This window comes from Silene latifolia, chromosome 3, assembly GCF_048544455.1.
Source record: "Silene latifolia isolate original U9 population chromosome 3, ASM4854445v1, whole genome shotgun sequence".
Taxonomy (NCBI): domain Eukaryota; kingdom Viridiplantae; phylum Streptophyta; class Magnoliopsida; order Caryophyllales; family Caryophyllaceae; genus Silene; species Silene latifolia.
This window is the reverse complement of record NC_133528.1, coordinates 139,649,214-139,672,776: the sequence shown is the minus strand read 5'-3', so window position 1 is coordinate 139,672,776 and position 23,563 is coordinate 139,649,214. Positions and strand designations below refer to the sequence as shown.

General features: G+C 40.7%; 3 protein-coding genes across 3 annotated transcripts; 2 read left to right on the top strand and 1 right to left on the bottom strand.

The window, feature by feature from the left end:
* The first annotated feature begins 1,745 nt into the window (after positions 1-1,745).
* Positions 1,746-4,694, top strand: LOC141648177 (protein TUNICAMYCIN INDUCED 1). Its single transcript, XM_074456669.1, has 3 exons — positions 1,746-2,034; positions 2,662-3,006; positions 3,675-4,694. Exons 1-3 carry the CDS (start codon positions 1,900-1,902, stop codon positions 4,497-4,499), a joined length of 1,305 nt encoding a protein of 434 aa, XP_074312770.1. The 5' UTR covers positions 1,746-1,899; the 3' UTR covers positions 4,500-4,694.
* Positions 4,695-6,142: 1,448 nt separating this feature from the next.
* On the top strand, positions 6,143-7,718 carry LOC141646337 (flotillin-like protein 4). The gene has a single exon (XM_074454258.1). It carries the CDS (start codon positions 6,172-6,174, stop codon positions 7,624-7,626), a length of 1,455 nt encoding a protein of 484 aa, XP_074310359.1. The 5' UTR covers positions 6,143-6,171; the 3' UTR covers positions 7,627-7,718.
* A 190-nt stretch (positions 7,719-7,908) lies between these two features.
* Positions 7,909-8,820, bottom strand: LOC141649797 (uncharacterized protein At4g19900-like). The gene has a single exon (XM_074458476.1). The coding sequence runs from the start codon at positions 8,818-8,820 to the stop codon at positions 7,909-7,911; it is 912 nt and encodes a 303-aa protein (XP_074314577.1).
* Positions 8,821-23,563: the final 14,743 nt, after the last annotated feature.

Genomic DNA, 23,563 nt, shown 5'->3' with positions numbered 1-23,563 from the left:
CTATACAATAATTTTCATTATTTTAACTATATTCCTTAATTTTCGTACCATTGTCCAAATGGGACACTTATTCGGAATAGGAGGGAGTACATTACTAATAATACCAAAGATTCTCTAAAATCGTGAATAGTGCCAAAAAGTAAAACGTAACCTTTGGTCTGTATCATGTCATAGAACTAGACCTGGTTAACGGGTTGATAGGACCAGATTTAGGTTGGGTCAGTTTGCATCGGTCATTTTGGGTTTGTAGATATTTGGGCCGATCGGGTTAATTTAGGTCTCGGATCCTAAATTAATTATCACAACATCTCATTATAGACGGCACATATCCGTCTATAACTAAAGACGGGTCAAATACAATACGAAATTTCTAATAGGACAAGCAACAAGTGGGGTGCTGGGACAAAAAAATGTCACCACTTTCAAGCTATTTGACCCGTCTTTAGCTATAGACGGATATATCCGTTTATTGTTATAGACGGGCCAAATATTTACCCAATTTAAGCATAAGACAAGCAACAAGTTGCACGGCGTGTCCCAAAAATGTCACAACTTTAAACATATTTGACCCGTCTTTCATTTTAGACGAAATATATCTGTCTATAATGAGACTAATTGTTCCTTTTTATACTAAGATGAGTTACCATGAAATTAACAGTACTATTAGTGTGGTAGTAGTGAGAGTTACAACAATAATAGTGGAAATAATGAAAGTAACAATAATAACAACAAATGCAACGAAAGTAACGGTGGAAACAATGGGAAAAAGTATGAATAATTAGCTAACCAATCGACTTAACGAATTTTATTTATTTATTTTAATATATAAGTTTGATAAAATGGACGGGGATAGTGAATTTAACAAAGAAAATAGCAGGATTAGTCAAAGAAAAATAGTGCTGCAGGAGTAGTGAACGTACGTAATAATATTAACAAAGAATGTCGTGAAAGTAATAAAATATTAATAGTGGAATTAGTAAATAAATATATCTAATAATTTGAAGATCAGTTTTACATTTCATCATAAATGTTAAACGGTATTGTAAATAGAGGTAGTCTGGATAAGGTCGGGCATCAAACCTCGTGCTGATAAATACGGAGTAGTTCAAACAAAATAAAAGAGAAACCAAACCAAAATAAATAGAATATCTAAAACATTATTAATTTATCTCTAACCACTGTAAAAAAATTATTTTACCCCAATGGCAAACCCAAATGAACCGTTTATTATATCTAATGACAATCAATACCAAATTGGACCCCCGTTCAATACCAAACGGAAGCTGTGAAGATGATTGCATGTTTTAAGAAAAAAAGAGGAAAGCTCGATCCATTTTGGCCGCATACCCGTTTAAAAAGTGTCGACTTTGTATTCTTATTAATTTTGTTTGTAATATTAGTTATGTTAGTTGTGTTTCTAGTAGTTTAGTGCTCTTTATTGACCCCCGATTTATTTTGTAATGGATTTGTAAGTACTCGATTATTATGGAGTCCATAAATAATACTTGTAAAAAAAAAAAAACATGATAATAATAATAATAGGACAATCAATCTCACTCTGACGAACACGGCAAAATTGAACTCCACTCATCCAAACAAAACCGCATAATTACCATTTAATTTAAGCCACGTCAGCCAACAACACTCATAGCCACCTCAAACTTTAACCCTATTGGTCCACCTCATCAACCTAGAACATTCCTCATCCGAAAACAATCAATTAATCAAAATTACAAACCTAAATTAACATTTCCAGGTGGTGATTTTTTCCACACCAATTAATCAAAATAATCATCAAAAACCACCTAATAATTTCAATTAATTAAATACCCTCTATTGTAAATTCAATAAAGTTTCAATCTTTTAATTAATTTCAAATTAATTGTAATTATTATAATCATGGGTCCTAAATTGATTTTCAAGGGTTTAAGTTATGTTCTTATGTTATCAATGGTGATGATGGTACCTTTTTCATGGGGTCTTGTTTCATCTCCCGATGTTAATGTTAATCCTCCTTATCCTAAAGCAATCTCTGTAAGACATCTTTTTCTGATTTATTGTTGATTTTTTCGATGAATTTTCATTTTGGGTCATTCGGAAATAACCTCTTTGTGTTGCTGACACAAGGATAAGATAAGACTGCTTACATCTGATACCCCTTACCTCGCAATTTGCGGGAGCTATTGAGGCATTGGGGTATGATCAAATTATGTTTTGTGGGTGGTTTATATTATCTGCTATTGTTTTGTTGGATTTTTAGCTGGTTTTGTAAATAAATTCTGGATATTTTCCATTTGGGTTATTAAATCTGGCTTATCATGTATGTTGGATTGAATTTATTCCTATTGATTTAGCTTGGAAACAATGTAGATGATTTTGCATATATTTTGACACATTTCGTTTATGAGACGGTCTCATAATAATCTTAACATGACACCTCCCACATAATATGTAGCTACTGTTGTTATGTTACATAAGTTATCGTAACGCGAGACGGTCTCTGAGACTAGCTGATATTTTGAATGTTTATGGATCCACAAAACTCATAATATTTGTATGGTTTGCTAAATGGAATTTATCGATGTTGATATTTAAGAAGTTTTGTTTGGTTTATGCAATGTAGTGAACCTTGTGGTTTACTTATCCGATTGTGGTATGTAGGATTTGAAGGAAGCTATCGTAAAGGGATTAGGGTTTCAAGCCGATAATTTTAAGATATCCGGGTTTGATGTGAAAGATATCTTGGTTGGACAATCAGTAGCATATGAATTCGATGTTGAAATCGACAACAAGGTGCTCCCAGTGAAGCTCCTTGAGGATGTAAAACGATGGGAGTTTGTTGATTTGCCCATTTTCCGAGTGGAAAAGCCTGTCAAACCTGGGGAGGAGAATGGATTGGTTGAAAAGAAGGATGAAAATGTGGATTCAGTTTTAGCACCCTTTCAGCTTGCAGGTCCTATGGAGCTGTGGATACAGGATGGCAAAGATATGAGGATCTCATTGCCGGTATGTCATTTGCTGGATTTATTGAATTCGTGAATTTATTATAATCTCTTATGGTGCCTGGTTTAAGTTTTAAGTTTTAAGTTAATATGATAGTTGCATTCTATTTGAATTGTCCTTGAGCATGATTATTTCATTGTTGTGACATTTGAAAGCCGTTCATTATTATCTAAAAAAACAATGGCTGTGATGAAAGTTGATTGAGTTGCGTGAAGTTTCTGATGAAGTGTTATTAGCCATGTCTGATGTCCTTCTGGTGGACAAGCTTCATGTGCTTCCTTATTGGACATCGTATTTCTGAGAATCATGGAAGAGATTAAATGTGTGATTCTTAAAATATGAAGATGGTTACATGAGTGTTTATTTATTTTATAGCTAAGCTCAGTATGTGAAGGGAAGTTCTATTGTTCACATCAACCATGAACCAGTTTCATCAAAGTCGATTTGTTTCAGTGGTAAAAACTTTCATCTCTTAAACAAGTGGTGCTAGGTTCGGTTTTTCGACTGTTGTGAATGAAAGAAACAAAAGTTCAGAGGGTTTAACCATTTACTCAATTTGTATTCATGGTCCAGTTCTGGATATCGTATGTAGCTTAAGACAAGATTTGTTAATTGCAATTTAGGAATATATTAGTTGCCGACAAGTTAATTCTGCTTTCCTTCTTTTGCAGCACGATGTGGACGCCGGTGTCTTGAGAAAAGTCATTCTTGCAGAGGGAGCTGTAGTCACAGTTAAGGGCGCTAAATCAGTTAGCTTGCGTCAGCCTCTTGATCTTCCACTCCCCCTTAACAGGACTCAAAGTGGGTTTGCCTCTGGTCTTCTAAGTCTAGCTGAGCATCTTCGCCATGCTTCCCGTGGTCAAGCGTCTCCACTTCTCTCTCTACGTGTGGTGGGCCCTACCTCACTGACATCCGCTTCTCCTTCACCATCCTCTTCTAACCGTCTGAAGCTCAAACGCCTTGCACCTGGTCTTGTCGAACTATCTTCACCGTCGGTCAACAAAGCCGCCATTGAGCCCGCCACCGCTATTAATCTCCCAACCGAAGTCCCTACCCTTCTGACACCAAACCAATTCACCACGTTATGGCCTGTGACCTCTTTGAATGGGTCCCACTCAAACTTGCTCGGTCTTGAGAAACTGTTATCTTCCGTTTTGGGCCCCAAAGCCCACAAGAAAGGCTCATTCAGGCTATTGAAGGCTGATGTATCTTCACAAACCTTTCTAAAAATAGGTTTCGGGGTAGAGAAGCAGCTCGATCAAGCAGACGGGTTAAATTTCGAAGGAATTCCTGAGTGGAGAACAAAGCCTGAGAAAGTGAAGATGCATTTTGAGGTGCTTGCTAAGGTTGAAGGAGACAAAGTTATACCAGAAAAGGTGATGCAAGTGAATCCTGTGATCATAGAGGATTCAGTCGCACCCGCGGTTCTGTCAGGCAATGTAACAATGTCCAAAACGCCCATAGTCTACGAGCCATCAAACCCTTTTACCCTGTAAGTTGTGCAAGGTTTTCAATCTAATGTGAAAATAGATAAGTAATAAACATGGAACTTTTTTCTTGTTCTTTCTTTTACCCTTCCCGACTCTTTACTGTAACCTGAAACACGTGTGCTCCCATTTTAGACCTGGGAGATAATTCATCAATGTAAATTGTTCATATGTAAATACAACGGAAGATCGATTTTGTAGCTCCATCATGCCTCCATCTTGTGGTGATGCACATGGAACCTGGATTTTATATACAGTACTTTATACTAATATTGGCCACAGCAATAGTTGCATGTATGGTAACTGGTAAGTGAACCTAAGCATACTGAAATCAATGAAATAACTGAAAAGAATGCGACTGGTTAATGATTAGAAGTGAAATGAACTCGACTTGAACAATAATGTTGATCGAACACTAGGTTCAAAGGAGTTCCGGTGATTAGTAATTTGTTGGTACAACATTACTCAAACTTGGCTGCAGTTTATCATTGATTAGTACTTGTAATTGATTAGTGATCTGCCTTTGAAAGCACAAAAGCTCAACTAAGGACGATTTCGGTAATTTTATTCATATTCGAAATAAAACTGGAGTATCGTTGATTTTTATTCATATTCGAAATAAAACTGGAGTCTCATCTATTTTTATTCATATTCTCCAAAAAAAATTTAATTGGATGATAATTACTGGGAAAATTAACTACTTGGGTAATGAGTTTCTTGAATACAAGTTTGGTTTGGCATATATGAGCTAGGTTGCACCAAAACGGACACGGACACGTGACATGGCATCCCATGAAATTTAGGACACGGGACACGACATTTAAATTTAATAAAATATATATTTTATAGTTATATATGTGTGATTTTATTTTTGAAAAAGTTGAATATTAAATTTAAATAAGTGAAAGTAAAACTTACGTTAATTATAACTCATTCTCATTTCCAAAACCAAAACTAACTTATAATCAATCTATTTTGACATCTTATTACTAGTCTAAATAATATCATTTGTCTCCAATTCAACTTATTTCCCCATCAAATTTAACCATATAACAATTCTCGCCATTTAACTTAAATTCAACTTGATTCCGTTTGGAGGCCAGGTGTGTCCAAATACCATGGACACGACTCAAAATACCATGGACACGTGCCGAAATAAAAGATGAAAGTTAGACACGGCTTTACAAGTGTCCGACACGTTTTGACGTGTGTCCGACGAGTGTCGTGTCCGACACGGGAACGTCGATTAGTAGGAGTGTCCGTGCAACCTAGTATATGAGTATTACCCGTAGTATTACCCAGAGGGGAGGGCGGCTAATGTATTACCCCTTTATGAGGGTAATAAATTCGGGAGATGAATAATAATTCTCATACCAAATATGGAAAACGCACCTGACATATATATATCATTCCCCTATTCATCTCCTTTTACCCTCAATCCAAGCAAGGCCGAGATAATAATCATACTCTTTTATAATATTGTTATGGTATTAGGAAAGTAATATTATTGTTAGAATTAGGAGATTAGATATTTAGTAGTAATACGATGTCCTAATTAATTTAGGTAAAGGTAAGGGTCTATCTTACACTATAAATATGTCTCATATGTTCTTATTTTTTAAGCACATACAAAACCAAAACTCTCTCAAGAAAAACAACCAGAAGAATACCATTATCAACAATGGCGCCACGTTACGTAGTAGCAGGACCATCCGAATACATAGCCATAACAGGATGGAAAATCCGCGACATTAAGCTCGCTAAAAAGGCCTTTATCCTCCCTGGCCAACGCTATGTACGCGTCGACGTTTCCCCCGTAAACTACACGTTCCAAGTGCAAGCAATGAGTGCGGAGAAACTCCCTTTCCTGCTCCCTGCAGTCTTCACTATTGGACCAAAAGTCGACGATGATCCGTCACTTGTGCTGTACGCAAAACTCATGTCCCCTCACGACATGGACTCGAACCACGTGAATGAACTGGTACAAGGGATCATTGAGGGTGAAACCCGTGTACTCGCTGCTTCCATGACCATGGAGGAGATATTTAAAGGGACTAAGGAATTTAAGCAGGAGGTTTTTGATAAGGTTCAGTTGGAGTTGAACCAATTTGGTTTAAAAATTTATAATGCTAATGTTAAACAGCTTGTTGATGTTCCGGGTCACGAATATTTTTCTTATTTGGGTCAGAAGACTCAGATGGATGCTGCTAATCAGGCTAAGATAGATGTGTCTGAAGCTAGGATGAAAGGAGAGATTGGAGCGAAGCTGAGGGAAGGTCAAACAACACAAAACGCTGCGAAAATCGATGCTGAGACTAAGATTATTGCTACACAAAGGCACGGAGATGGAAAGAAGGAAGAAATTAAAGTCCATAGTGAAGTTAAGATTTTTGAGAATCAAAAGGAAGCTGACGTGGCGAAAGCCAATGCCGAACTAATGGCCCAGAAAGCTGGGTGGGCCCAGTCTGCTCAGCTTGCTGAGGTAGAGGCCTTGAAAGCTGTGGCCCTTCGAGAGGCCGAGCTGCAGAGTGAAGTGGAGAAGAAGAATGCTATCTCAAGGACCGAGAAGCTCAGGGCCGAGTTTCTTAGTAAGGCGACTGTTGAATATGACATCAAGGTACAAGAAGCGAACAGGAATTTGTACAATAATCAAAAAGAAGCAGATGCAATTTTATATAAGAAGCAAAAGCAAGCTGAGGCGACAAAGGCAGAAGCAGAAGCGACATTCTATTCGCGTCAGCAGCAAGCTGATGCTGAAGTCTATGCTAAAAAGAAGGAGGCTGAGGGAATCGTGGCATTAGCTGAAGCACAAGGATTTTACGTTTCTACCCTTCTTAAGTCTCTTGATGGAAATTACTCTGCTCTAAGGGACTATATGATGATTAACTCTGGCGTGTACCAAGAAATGGCTAAGATTAATGCTAAGGCTGTTCAGGGTTTGAAGCCTAAGATTAGTGTTTGGTCGTCTGGGCTCGGTGGGACCGGTTTGGGTGGAGGAAGCGGCTCTGGTGGTTCAATGAAGGACGTAGCTGAGGTTTATAGCATGCTGCCACCACTTATGAAGACTGTACATGACCAGACTGGGATGCTCCCACCAACCTGGCTTGGCACATTGACCGACACCGATACTGCTTAAATTAATAATTAGATATTTAAGTCTTTATTAATTTTCTTAGTTACGTGGTTTCCAGGCTTTCATGTTATTCATGTATGTCTGATGGTTCCCTAGTACGGATCTGATAAAAAGTAGTGGCTGTGGGTTCACTAGTTATCCAAAAGAAAAAAATACGAGTTTGTTTTATTAATATATATATAAGTATATAACACCTATGAGTGCTAGATTAATTCACATGAGTTTGAACTAAGTTTTAGTATGTCGGGTTGATTCGGGTCAGCGGGTGCATGTATTATGTACCTCTTATGAATTATAGATACCTTGGCATATAATGCAGTGATTAGAAATTAATTTCCCTATTAAACTTCCGTCTTCAATCTTTAATTTACGACTATCTTTGTTCCAAAGATGGATACCATAAGACATGCTATTAATTTGATTCAACTGTTCTTGATCTCTCGCGGTTTCATTCATGTCTATTGGCGTCTGAAAATATTGACGAATTTGAGTCCAATTTACAGGATAAAATGTCATAGGAGGCAAGATATTAACCTTAATCTTCTTATCACGATTTCGTCTATATATAACTCTCGTCACCAAAAATGGTCCATTAAATCCCCATTTATTTCCATTAAAAGAATAAGCAAATTCATCAATGAACTTCAATAATATAGGATGTCCCTTGTCGAAAATCAACACCGCGTTGTTCAATGTAGTCCAACGATTCTTTGCTTTATCCTCCATCGTTTGGATTCCTATCGAGTTTTTTAAACTCGAGACATCTTTAAGAATCACGACATCCGTGTCTAAGTACACCCCACCGTACTTGTACAAAGCCACAAGCCTTACAAGGTTTGCTAGGTTTTGAGTTATGGGGATTATCCCGGGATCAATTAAACCGGCCTCAAGCCTTTCAAGCCACCCTTTAGCCGATGTGTTATTGAATAGTACATGAAAATCCATAGACACAGGAAGAACTCGATATCCCTGGCTCATGAGTGGCCCGAGAGTTCTTCTCCCGAGCTCAGAGTCCATGCTCTTAGACAGTATAACTACGCACCCTTTAGGGTGCGCCTTAAAAATACTCTCTAAGGACAATAACTCTCTTTTACCAAATAATTTCTTAGGAGAAATCCATGTCATGAAAAAGTTTACCTTACACCTTGTATTATTATTATTGTTATTATTATTATTTGCTTGACTAAGAAATGCCATAATCTTGTTATGGAACGTTCTTGTTCGAGCCGTTGACTCCAATATTTTTGAATTCTTAAGTCTAGGCTTGAACCATGCTATCCTTTCTTCGACCGTGGCATTTCTAGGAGGCGACAAGAGATCATCATCAACTTCGTCAATAATTATGGTAGTTTTATTAATTGTTATTATTGTTGGGTTGGTCGTAACGATTTTGACGTGATTGTGTTGCCATGGTTGAACGTAGAGAAAGGAATAGAAGAAAATGGCAATAAGAGAAACACACAAGATAAGTGTTGCAAGAGAGTTGTGTATTGTTGAAGAAGAAGAAGAAGTTGAAGAACAATTTGTTATTTTCATTTTGTTTTGTTTTGTCTTGTGGTAGACTAAAGGAATAAAGGTTTATGATTATATAATGCATTTGATCAAATTTGGTGACCATCAATGAAAATTACTTATAAATTAATTAGAGTTTTGTATGTTTGGTTTAACATTACGTGTTAAGTTGACCATTTTTATTTCGACTTCAATGTGTACACCTTATATTTGAACGACGGTCACTAAAACGGGTTTTTATTATTCTTTAGATTAAGATGAGTTAAAACACATTACCCCACATAAAATTGAATTTGGACCACACAAAACTTACCAAAAAAGGAAAGAGAAACCAACATCCGACTAGCATGTAAAAAGAAAGAGGAACCAACAATTAGACTAGGAGGGAGTAGTACATAATACTATTTCACTTGAATAGATGAGAAAATCTCTTTATAGTTCAGATGACTATATTGTCATATACGGAGTACTAAATAGTTGGTTTCATCCATTCATGTAATCATGTGAGCATATCGATTTTAAATTTAACACGACACACTTAAAATGAGTTAAATAATACGGAGTACTAAATAGCTGAAATTGTGTCTTAGCACGTTTGCAAATTCTAGGATGAAACCATCTATGTAACTCACAAAATCTGTCTAGTACTCCATATTTATTAATTATACGCTGACAAACCCGAAACCATTTTTTATTGGCACATTTAACAAAAATAATCCAACATTTATTAAGTATTCCGAAAATAACCCAACCTTTTGATTTTAACAAGAATAATTCAACGTTTGCTTTTGTGTTACAGAAATGTCCCAACATTTTACTTATATTTCGAAAAATAATAATTTAATCATATATTAATCAATCCATTAACTTATTGACCATATATTTGCATAAGTAATTATACAAAATTATAAAAAAATTATTTAAGAACAATTTGAAGCATGGAAAAAAAATTGAAAAATTTTTATACTACTGTTCAAAATTCCAAACACCATAAATGATATGTTTAAAAAATTGTTTGTTTCCTCAAATCCTCGGTCTAAAAAATCAAAAGTATTTCTCTCATAACTATTTCCACTAATTTAAAATCTATCTTATTTCTTTTCAAAAAATTATATATTTGTTTTATAATTAATTTTCCATTGACAAACTAAGGAAATTATAGGTTTTCCAGTTTTTTGATTATGAGTTTTTTTTTATATATGATATCACAAAATAGACTTTAAAGATTTATGAAACTATTTTACAAATATCATTTATCAATATTTGGTAGAAATTTGTTTAGTTGAAATTTCGGAATATTTATGTGACAAAAATACAAAGGTTGGATTATTATTGTATAAGTTAAAAGGTCGGATTATTTTTGGAAGACTAATAAAAGGTTGAGTTATTTTTGTTAAATAGGCCTTTTTTTATTTTAATGTAATATAAACAAACGACAATTATACACCTAATTCCTAAAGCGTTTATTAAAAAAACAAAAAAACGTGGACTAGAATATAAGTTGCTTGCTAATGTTTCTTATGTACTAGTTTAAAATTGTTAATAATGGACTGCCGCGTAGACTAGAAATCATGGAAAATCATACTCGCTCTGTTCTGATTTTTGTTTACCTATTTTATTTTGCGGTATCTTATTCAATTGTTTATCATTTTATTTTAAGAATGTCTTTAATATCAATTTAATCCTCTACACCCAATTTAATCCACGTATCATCTAATAACTAGTGTTCAAGCCCGGGCGTTGCCCGGGTTATATCCTATCAATGGCTTTTTTGAGTATTATTAAGAGGTGGTTTTTAAGATAGCCTTTTATAGCGACCACGTACTCAATTATCCATGTTTCACATACTTTGTTTGATTAATATTAACGAAGAGTACGGCGTGTTGCTGGCTCTTTTAGAGTAAAACATTTTGTAGAATGTTTTGTGTTGAAAGCGTTTAAAACAATTTGACCAAATAAACTTATGTTAATATGTAAGTTTTTTTTAACCTGACTGGGTGTAAAACTATCCGTTTTGAGACTGCATGATACGAAATTGACTTTATTTTAAATAACATGTAATTACTTATAATTGTCGAACTTCTGATTTGATAGTAGTATTAATCATAGAGAATATGCAACGGACAAATAAATCAGTGACATATATATCGAAGAAAAGTCGTCTTTAATATTTCATTTTCGAGTTCTCCTTTCATTTCCCTAAATAAATTACCAATCTCTTAACTCCAAAACAAATCATCTCCCATGATAACCTTCTCATCCTCGCTCCCGTTTAAACCTCGACTACCACAACCACCACCAATACTTAGACTCTCTAACATCGCTCGAAAAATATCTCTTTTAAAACTGCTTGAATATTTAGTATAGAACAATTTTCAAAATTATAGGATTTCTAAAAAAATTAGACTCTCTAATATCGCTCGAAAAATTTCTGCTTTATATATATGTATTGATTCGAGGTGAAGGGAGTACTTTGTATTTCCTACACTACCATTAAAAGCTACAAGCCTATATGTGTGACGCATTTATATTGTATGCTTCCATTGGTGCAATATATATAAACAATATTGACGTCTTTGACAAACAACAACTGATGGGGCATATTCTGCACCGCTGACCAAGTCAACACACTGAGCAAGGTCAAAGATATCCACAGCAAGTCAACGACTTAGACAAATTTAGCCGATGCACCCATCGGCTCATAGCTGTGGTCTCGGCGCGACAACTCGCCAAATGGGACACATATCCGCGTACTCATATCCAAGACCCGTCGGCCGGCCTGCCATAGGTCCATCGGCCGAGGGTAGAACGGTCTTTCCACCTGCTAGCCACTTGGCCACTTGGCCACTACGTGACAAAAGGTGAAAGCCTATAAATACTCCTCAACCTTCTTTGAGGAGAGGATCCACAACTTAACCTAAATACACTATTCATCTGGTAATATCTCCCTTATCTCACTACAATATATATCTAGCCAAGTAACACAGCTTAATCCTTTAAGTTTACTGACTTGAGCGTCGGAGTGAGTACGCTTGGCACAAAGCCAAGCCCTCAGTTCGTTCATTGTTGCAGGAGAGGCCGAGAGGGACGATAGAAGCAAGAAGGGTTCAACCCAAGACATTATTCTACAAGCCACGGGTGGTAACGATACTTGCTCTGGAATTACACCCGGAACAATTGGCGCCGTCTGTGGGGATAGACACTAGAAGCTAGTCACATTCATTCCCAAACAAAAAAAAAAAAGAAAAAACCCACCCAAAAAGCTAAGGAGATGTCGAAACAACAAGAGGTATTCGTGACGGACGAAACCGAATTCTACCAAGATGATACCGTCCACAAATCTGGAGTCGTGCAACCCTCCACCGGCGGAGTAATCCAACCAGAATTCGGGATGCCAATAATACCCGACACACCGGTGCCAGCCAACCAGGTCACCATCATGGGACATGTGGTTGACGTAGAAAAGCCGAAAATGCTCCCGGACCTAATCGCATGTCGCCCCGCTCACACTGTCACGCCGACGAGAGCGGCGGAAATCGTCCGGGAGACCAGGGCCCAAAACGTGACTCCGAGAAATTTGAACGGAGCACTAGGAGAAGCCGACCCAGCCAAGACGCCGGGGGAGCCCAAAGTGGGCGCAGTAGACCTAAGTCCTTCCCGCACTCGTGGGAGGACAGCGTCCCCGCCACACGAACGAGGCTTACCCCAAAGGAGCCAGAGGAGTCCGACTCAGCAGAGTTGGAGAAGAAGTCCGAGTCGAAGAAGGAGCCCCTCCCGCTACGGGGGGAGGAGCCAGGTTAGGGATGCAAGGAGCCGATCGCCGCGTGTCGTTCGACACGTGGTTAGGCAGCCCCTCAACGCCTACGTCCTAGAAGTCCCGGTGCCGACTAAGCTCAAGTTGCCACCTCTGTCATACAAGGGAGATAGTGATCCAGCCGACCACGCTGAGGCTTTCGAGTCTTACATATCGGTATGGGAGCAGCCCGATGAGGTCTGGTGCCGAATTTTCCCAACAACTTTGCATGGGATGGCTCAGAGCTGGTACAAAGGGCTTCCCGATGGCTCGGTGTACTATTACGCCGACCTGAAGGGCGCTTTCCTAGCCCAGTACTCCTGCAATAAGAGAAGGGCCGTAGAGACATCTGACCTCCTGACTATCAGACAGGAGGGGGGCGAGTCTCTCCGGAGCTATGTGAAGAGGTTTGATGGAAAGGTCCAGCAGATTCGAGAAATTAATCCCGAGCCGCGGCCTTTCGCGCGATGAAGGGCCTCCCAAGGGGAGCCTTAAAAAACGAGCTCATCAAGAGCGGAGGCCTGGGCTTGGACGCCGCCAAGAAGTTGGCCGACCAAGCCATCAAGGTGGAAGACTATCACAAGACCTGGGTAGATCCCAGCGAAGCCGAGCACTCAGAAAAGAAGAGTCACAGGCAGGACAGTCAGGACGAAGGACGCCGCGACAACAACGGTTCGCGGTCCGATGGAAGACGCCGTGAGAATAATAGATCACGGTCGGACAGATCCGACCGGAAGCAAGACTCGGCGGGCGCCGGGTGGAATTCAGGAGCGTACCACCAGAGGCGGTATAGTGAAAAAACCCCTCTCGTCGTATCAGCCGCCGAGGTCTTCGCCCTGAGCAAAACGAGGGCCGAAGTGGGAGAGACCCCCAAGCCAAAAAGTGACGGTGACACGAGCCAAGATCGTGAGTACCACGCCACACCGGCCATTTAACCAACGACTGCCGCCATCTGAAGAATGCCATAGAGGAACTGATCCGGAAGGGAAGCCTCGGCAAGTACGTTGCAAAAGGCCAAAAGACTGACGCCGGCAGTTCAGATAAGAAGTCCGTCTTCGAGCGGATATGAGTGATTCATGTTGTCATCGGGGGCAACGAGAACGGAGGGTCCGCTCATGGGCACAAACGACACCTAAACGAGCTATATCAGGCCATCAACTTTGTGCCCAACTCAGGGATCCCCTCTGCAAACATCCCCGATATGACTATTGGAAGAAAGGACTACGAAGGGGTCATCGCCCCTCACAGCGACCCGCTTGTAGTCAATTTGGACATATCCAACCACCTGGTCAAGAGGTGCCTGATTGACACAGGCGCATACACGAACATCATGTTTAGAGAGTGCTTTCTCGGCCTCGGCCTGAAGATCAAGGACTTGAGCCCCTGCACCAACCCCCTATACAGCTTCTCTGGGGCCGGCCTGGTGCCGGGGATCAATCGGACTCCGGTGACGTTCGGCGAAAAGAACGCGGCTAAAAACGTCCTAGCTGAGTTCGTGGTCATTGACGGCTCGTCCGCCTACAACGTTCTCATAGGCCGAGTCACTCTGAGCGAGGCCGACGCAGTGATGTCCATCCGGGCCCTAACACTGATGTATGTCTCGGACCGGGGGGAAGCGCATAATCTCGTCTCCAAAAACGAGAAGGATGAGGTGGTCAACGTCCAGATAGCTGCCCGAGGATGCAACATGCAATCCCTCAAAGAGGCGAAGAAGTCCGAAAAAGGAAAAAGCCCGTCCTTACAGCAGGAGGGCGACCTCATGGATACAACTAGTGGCTGACTGGGGAGGTGTGCCTGTGATGAGCCATTAGGGCATTGGTAATCTCGTAAAAATTTATGTAGGCATGAGGTGTCCAAAATAGTCAGGACACCCCAACGCATGTTTTTACCTAATGAAAAACCATCCAAGCCTTCCATCAAAGCAAAATTTTCCCATCAGTTATTTATCAAGAAACAGACGCCGGCTCACACTGTCATACCGACAAGAGCGGCAGTCTCCATCAAGAAATTAGCGCCGTCGCAGTCACCCCAAGTAGTAGACGCCACGGCAGTCACCCGAAGAGGTAGACGCCGTCGCAGTCACTCCAAGTGGTAGACGCCACGTAACACGCTACCGAGAGACAGACGCCGCTCACACTCGTCATACCGACAAGAGCGGCAGTCTCCATCAAGAAATTAGCGCCGTCGCAGTCACCCTAAGTAGTAGACGCCACTAGACCCGAAGAGGTAGACGCTGTCGCAGTCACTCCAAGTGGTAGACGCCACGTAACACGCTACCGAGAGACGACGCGCTCACACTGTCATACCGACAAGAGCGGCAGTCTCCATCAAGAAATTAGCGCCGTCGCAGTCACCCCAAGTAGTAGACGCCACGGCAGTCACCCGAAGAGGTAGACGCCGTCGCAGTCACTCCAAGTGGTAGACGCCACGTAACACGCTACCGAGAGACAGACGCCGCTCACACCGTCATACCGACAAGAGGGGCGCTCCATCAAGAAATTAGCGCCGTCGCAGTCACCCCAAGTAGTAGACGCCACGGCAGCCACCCGAAGAGGTAGACGCCGTCGCAGTCACTCCAAGTGGTAGACGCCACATAACACGCTACCGAGAGACAGACGCCGGCTCACACTGTCATACCGACAAGAGCGGCAGTCTCCATCAAGAAATTAGCGCCGTCGCAGTCACCCCAAGTAGTAGACGCCACGGCAGTCACCCGAAGAGGTAGACGCCGTCGCAGTCACTCCAAGTGGTAGACGCCACGTAACACGCTACCGAGAGACGTACGCCGGCCACACTGTCATACCGACAAGAGCGGCGCCTCCATCAAGAAATTAGCGCCGTCGCAGTCACCCCAAGTAGTAGACGCCACGGCAGTCACCCGAAGAGGTAGACGCCGTCGCAGTCACTCCAAGTGGTAGACGCCACGTAACACGCTACCGAGAGACAGACGCCGGCTCACACTGTCATACCGACAAGAGCGGCAACCACCCTCGTAAGGCGGATACCGCGACAGTAACGGCCATCGCACACTACACTCGCAAAAACAATCGAAGGGTCTTGGAAGCGTTGAAACACAGTTGAGATACGCACTCTAAAACGGCCGCCAAGCCGAGAGCGAAACAAAAGGGGCGCTCAATTAGGAATACAGGAAGACAACTCTGACAAAGATGAGATAAAGACCTCGGCTAGGCCGAAGGCGAAAGAAACGAACTATTATTAGAAGATAAGTTACAAGTAAGATTACAAGTGAAAAGAATACAGACGACGGCCGTCCCACAGGGATAAGCCGAAACACAACCTACCAAAGTTGTACAAAAAAAAAAGAAGGCAAAAGCTACAATTATGTTCATGTACCAAGAGATAGCGGGGAGGAAGGGCTGAGTAATTGGCCCCCGAACAGCTGAAGCAGATCTGCTGTAAACTTGTTCTCATCAAGCAGCACATGGTAGTATGTGAGGAGCTGAAACAGATCTGCTGTAAACTTGCTCTCCTAAGCCTGTTGCTGCCTACCATCAGTATCGGTAGCCGCATCTTCTTCAGTAGGCAACCCAGCAGCTTTTCTAGCAGCCTCAGCCTTGGCCTCGGCAGTTCGAAAATAAAGGAACATTGAGAGCGGCGATGGGCCTCACACCGACCCCACTCACCCCGTGCTAGGGCCGGTATGAGGCCGACATAGCAAAGCGGCTCATCCTGAAGAATGATCTGCGTCGGGGGAATCCATCTTTTCGGCATCCCACTCTTGTCCACCTCAAAGAGCCTCATTGCCAGCCTCTCATCCTCCTTGAGAACGACCCTGCTAGCATCCATTTTAAGATGCTTCCGAGTGACCCATCTGTCATGCTCCGCCCTAGTCTCACACCGCAAGTTAACCTGATGCTGGAAGGAGCGGGGCAGCGGATAGTCATCCGGCACTTTAACGTACACCCACCGACCTTGCCAGTCCTTGCAAGAAGAAAGTTTGTCAACAGAGACATAACCCTGCTCCGTTTGCACACTGTACCATCCAACGCGGCCAGAGAGTGACGGTTTGAGATGATGAAGTCGGCGGAATAAATTCACCGTCGGAGCCTCTCCCTTAAAAAGACAAAGCCAGACAAAACCAATTATGGTCCTCATGGCCAGCGGGTGCAGTTGGGCAACGGCAACGTTCATGGCTCTAATTATGGCCATAACGTACCCATTCAAATAAACCGAGCCCGTACTCCAAATGCCGCATGTATACGCCAGTATAGCCCGGCGGAGGACAACACACGGCCTGACCCTCCCCAGGGATAACAATTTCATATCCCCTACCAAAGAAAAAATGATCCTCGAAAAGTTTCCCGCCGGAACAACGGGCAAGCTTACGGGACCAAGCACGGTCAAGACGGATCTTACAGACATAGCCGTGATCCATGACGTACTGTCTCCCCTCACTAGGACGAGACCTTTCCGCATCATCACCAAAATCATCACCAATATCACCAAAAGAGTCGAAATCCTCCCATTCCTCCGAATTTGAGGATCAACTTCGGAGAAGGAGACCTAGGGCCCCCGACGCAGTTTTACTAGGTCCAAAGATCGCCAGAAGACATTATTCACAACAAATCACTAGCAAGAAAAATAAAAAGTTTGCTTGTTTACCTTAAAGAAAAAAAAAACACTCACGGATCAAATACTCCGAAGATTAAGAAGACGAAGACAACCCTTGAAAGTTTGGAGAGATGAAGATTTTGGAGAAAATTTTCGAAAATAAAATGGAGGCCAAAATCACGGAATAACGCCTATTTATAGAGAAAAGCCCATGAAGAAGGACCAATCAGGGCACAGCCCATGAAGCGTCAACCAATCAGCGAACATACACGTGTCAAACATGCAACCGCGGGATGTCAATCGTTGCAACAGTTGAATGTCAATCAATGCAACAGTGACCAAGCGTCTTCAACACGCCCATTCACATCTCTTCGACTGTTCATCTCCTCAAACAAATTCCTAGGTATCTAGTCTCCGCCGCCACCCGATCAACCAAGCCAGAAGCAACGGCGGGGCAATCAAAATCAACCTAAGACTCTCACCCGGTCTCGCCAAAGATCATGTTCTTTTCCACATCGGATACCCTTTACGCATCCATGTGGAGGGGGGATATGGTATATGGTACGGCCTAACAAGAGCCACGCCGATGCACAAGAAGAAGCCGATACAGAAAATTTGTGAAAATTACTTGCGCAGAATATACGCTCAAAAGTACATCGGAGCCCATACCACGGCATAGACTACGCCTGGGGGCAAATTGATGGGGCATATTCGCACCGCCGACCAAGTCAACACACCGAGCAAGGTCAAAGATATCCACAAAGAAAGTCAACGACTTAGACAGCCCCTTAGCCGATGCAGCCCCATCGGCCTGTTAGCCAGGGTCTCGGCGCGACAACCTGCCAGCCGGGACACATATCCGCGTACTCATATCCAAGACCCGTCGGCCGGCCTGCCATAGGTCCATCGGCCGAGGGTAGAACGGTCTTTCCACCTGCTAGCCACTTGGCCACTTGGCCACTACGTGACAAAAGGTGAAAGCCTATAAATACTCCTCAACCTTCTTTGAGGAGAGGATCCACAACTTAACCTAAATACACTATTCATCTGGTAATATCTCCCTTATCTCACTACAATATATATCTAGCCAAGTAACACAGCTTAATCCTTTAAGTTTACTGACTTGAGCGTCGGAGTGAGTACGCTTGGCACAAAGCCAAGCCCTCAGTTCGTTCATTGTTGCAGGAGAGGCCGAGAGGGACGATAGAAGCAAGAAGGGTTCAACCCAAGACATTATTCTACAAGCCACGGGTGGTAACGATACTTGCTCTGGAATTACACCCGGAACAACAACATTCGATGTTACGAGGATCATAACGCGTGAAATATATAAAGGGTTTTTCTAACCTATGTCCAGTGGGCATAAATCTTTCTATTTTTGGTTTCTTAACCTATGTCCACTGGGCATAGGATAGAAAACCCGATATATAAAATACATTTCCTGGAATGATGAGGAATACCTCTCTCTCTAAAATTCTAAAGAAAGGAAATCCTCGCAGAAAGAAAAAAAATCCCCAGAAATTAGATTTGGGATTGAATCCTCATCTTGGTTTCTTCCCCAATTTTTATTCCATCTTTTTTGTTAGAAATTTCTATCATCACTTTTCTCGAGTTTTACCTAATCTCAGATTTGACTCTAATTGCTTTCCATTTTACCCTAAGAGAGCTTTTTTAGTCACATATCTTTAAGAATAAAGGTTTAACTTAAGAATTGAATAAGAAATTTTTTGAGTCTATTATCATGATTTTAGCAAAACAATGTTAAGTTTGGGAGGTTTTGGTTTATTAATCCTTTTCTCAGCAACTTTTCCAAAGATCTGAATTCTATTCTTCTTTGGACTTTTAGCTTTCTTTCCTTAATGGCTGAATTTGTGTCACTTCACTTTCCTGCATTTTGTTGATCTTTGGTTTTTGTTTTCTGTCATACTAAGGCTAGGCTTGTGGCTTGTCATCATATTAGGCTTGTTTCCTCCTTGGGTTTTGACGCTTTTCTATCTTTCTTATTGAAAACTTTCTCTTTACCGATCTCTCTTTATTGTATTATGATTTACCTGGTAAATTAAAAAGGGTACCCATATTTCCACGGGAGGAATGAACTACTCCACGGGAAATACGGGTAATATACCCAAAGCAGCCCCCCTTTGTGTGATGTAAAGTCTTCTTCTGGGACACACAAGACAATTTGCAGGGTTATAATGGACAATATTCGTGACTTTTTTTACCGTTTACATCCGTGAGGATGTTATAGGTTTATTTCTTTCAACCTAGTTTCCTTTCCTTATAAAAAAAATAAAAAAAATAACGCGTGAAATATATTGATTTACCTAGTATAAAAGCAGAGTTTTTTCTTGTTTTTTTATTAGTCCCTGATTTTTAGGGATTGAAAAAACCTTTATTTAAATAGGACCTTCCATTTAAAATTACATATTTAACTAATCTCTCCTTAGGTAATTAATCTCTCATCTCCTCTCACTAATTGTATTTCAAATGTGGGTTGCACACAAAGATAAATATTAGATCTACCGAAGATAGGTTAATGTAAAATTTCCAAGAAAAACATGCTTTCTACTATACACAAATTAAAGCTCTATTACTTACAAAATTTCTTTTATTTCTTAAATCAATTAAGGAATGACTAACCATTTACAAGAGATATAAATGAAAACGTATTTCAATAATTTGATATTGATGATGCATATTGAAAAATAAATGAAAATTAATAATCAATGGACTATACAAGGTATGACAAAATAGTATACCGATCTATTATTTTAATTTTTGACAAAAAAATTAAAATTACCAACTGAAATGAGTACTTTTTTCACCCTGCATTCATTTTAGTGCCATAACTTTAGGTTTGTGAAGTAGGAGGAATGACTAATGAGGTGAAGATGAGAGTAGACTGGATGTCGGGGTGATGAGAGCAAAAAAGGGTAACTGGGTAAGAGTAAAAATATTTGAATATTGTGTGGAGGGGTAAATGGTTGAATGCAGCGGATTAATTTAGGGTATAAATAGTGATATGAATTGTGATGGACATGAGTCATGGTTCGTCCAATTTATGGTTTCAAATTCTACCATTGTCTACCTACATGCATGCTATTTACAAAAAATGTTGGTTCTTGAGGAATTCCACTAAACCTATCATTTGAAGTTGCTTTCAATCCGACTCCTCCTCGGGGAATGGGTCCCCGAGGTAGAGCACTTCAATTGTTCCTTTCTCATTTCCATTGTAGTACCATTTCACCCTTTGGCCATTAACTTTGAAGCTACCACCGTCCTCACTCCACAGCTCGAATGCACCACAAGGGAAAATATGGGTCACTTTGAATGGCCCCGACCAACGGGATCAGAGCTTTCCCGAAAATACCTTGACTTTCGAATTAAAAAGGAGAACTAGGTCTCCTATACTCATATCCTTTTTGACAACTTTGGCATCATGCCATTTCTTTGTTTGGTCTTTGTAGATTCTAGAGCTTTCATATGCTTCCATCCTCAACTCTTCAAGCTCATTTATTTGGAGAAATCGTATTTCACCGGCCGCATCGAAGTTAAAGTTCATTTCCTTCAAGGCCCATCATGCTTTATGTTCTAGCTCCACCGGCAAGTGGCAAGCTTTCCCATAAAAAAATTTTTAGGGTGTGGTGCCAAGAGGTGTCTTAAATCCCGTTCTTAAAGCCCATAATACATCCGGTAGCTTTTGAGACCAATCCTTGCGACTTTTATTGGTCACTTTCTCCAAAATAGCCTTGATTTGGCGGTTAGAAACCTCCACTTGCCCACTCGTTTGATGGCAGTAGGAAAGTGCGGTTTTGTGCCGCACCCCATGTGTGTCTAGCAAAGTCTTGAATGTGCTCTTATAAAAATGAGATCCACCATCACTTAGCACTAACCTTGGGGTTCCAAACCTTGGAAATATGGTACCTTTGAAGAGTTTCATCACAACCATGCTATCATTTGTTGGAGAAGCCACTGCCTCGATCCATTTGGACACATAGTCCACCGTAACTAGGATGCACTCATTTCCGGAAGAGTTTGGAAAATGGCCCATAAGGTCTATACCTTAACAATCGAAAAGCTCGACTTGAAAGATGTTTGTGAGTGGCATCTCATTTCGGTTCCCGACATTCCCGGTCCTTTGACATGAATCACAATATTTCACCACCATATGAATGTCCTTAAACATAGAACACCAATAAAACCCACCTTACAACACTTTGAAAATGGTTCTTGAAGTAGCCAACTGTCCACCATAGGCCGAGTTATATAGCCTATCAACAATCGCAAGTCCTTCTTCTTTGGACACACATCTCCTAAACATACCATCCCCACACTTTCGGAACAAGTGAGGATCTTCCCAAAAGTATCTCTTCGCATCATGCTTCAATTTTCTTCATTCCTTAGCTTCCATTTCATCGGGAATGAAGCCCCTAACCACATAGTTTGCCAAATCCGCAAACCATGGTACCTTGACACTCACTTCCATCAATGAATCTTCTCTTAGCCATTCATCAATCAGTCTACTCTTATCAACTATCCCATGGTCATCTACTATAAGCCTTGACAAATAATTGGCCACCACATTTTCGGCCCCGACTTTATCTCTTATTTCGAGATCGAATTCTTGAAGCAATAGAACCCATCGTAATAGTCTAGGCTTGGCATCCTTTTTCACCATTAGTTGTCTCAAGGCGGTGTGGTTGGTGTAAACCACCACCTTGGACCCTACAATATATTGTCGGAAGTTCTCAATAGCATGAACTATGGCTAGCATCTCTTTCACCGTTGTTGAGTAGTTGCTTTGAGCTTGGTCCAAGGTCTTGCTAGAATAGTAGATGACGTGATGTTTCTTGTCAACCACTTGACCAAGTACCACTCCTACGGCATAATCCGATGCATCACACATTACTTCGAATAGGAGACTCCAATCCGGAGCCCGGATGATTGGTGAGAGCAAGCTTTAACCTATCAAAGGACTCAAGGCAAACATCATCAAATATAAAGGGGGCGTCTTTGAGAAGGAGTGAAGTAAATGGTTTTGTTATCTTTGAAAAATCATTTATGAACCGTGAAGAGTCAAGGACGACAACACCTAAGAGGGAGAGAGGGTGAATTAGGTGTCCAATTAAATTTTTTAAGCTTGAATTAAGCTTCTTTGAAATCTAGGACAATAGACTAAACTGATATGGACACTACTTTGAATGATAAAGATGTTTATACTTAGAACTATTTGAGTTAGAAGTATATACACACGAATTCATCTCAGTATATGTCACAGTAAAGTTGACTGTTGCACAAATCAGAAAAGTATGAATAAAAGAGTATTTTTCTTCAACTTACCAATGAAGATATAAAGTGAATACTTTTTAAGTTGAATACTCTTAGCAATGAATATCTTAAGTGAATCCTTTTTAAGTTGAATACTTGAGATAATTAATCGTTTTAAGTTCACAAGATTGAATCAATTAGCTGGTCTAAGACACAGTATTGAACACTGTGACAGAGACAGATTACGAGATAAACAAGATATAAATAAGGAGAACAAACGTAAAAGTAAATGAACAAACAAGACGATGTTTTTAAAAATTGGTTCAGCCTCTACTCCGAGGCCTACGTCCAACCGTTATTTTATTACTTGTTTAGAAATTTACTCAAACTTACTAAACCCCTTACAATGAAAATAACTTGCCAACCTACTCTGGTTGCACTTGCTTGAAGCTACTCCGCTTCAAGACTTTCACTTGCTCAAAGCTACTACGCTTCAAGACTTAAGTTCTATCTCATAGGTTTACAAAATCTTTGAATCTCAATCGTTCACTTAATGAACATGGAGATCATAATTAAGACCTAAACACGAGAATCATGGAACAAGCTCAGATGCCACAGTGCAACAAACTGATACATGGAGATTTACAGCTCTTTTGAAAAACGATTGAAGACTTTTAAAATAGAAAATAGTTTTGCAAATAAGTTAAAGAACAAGAGCTCATGTTTTGCAAAGTGTTTTAACAATTAATGCTCAGAAAAGTCTTGGGTAATAAATGATGCAAAGGCTCCTCATTT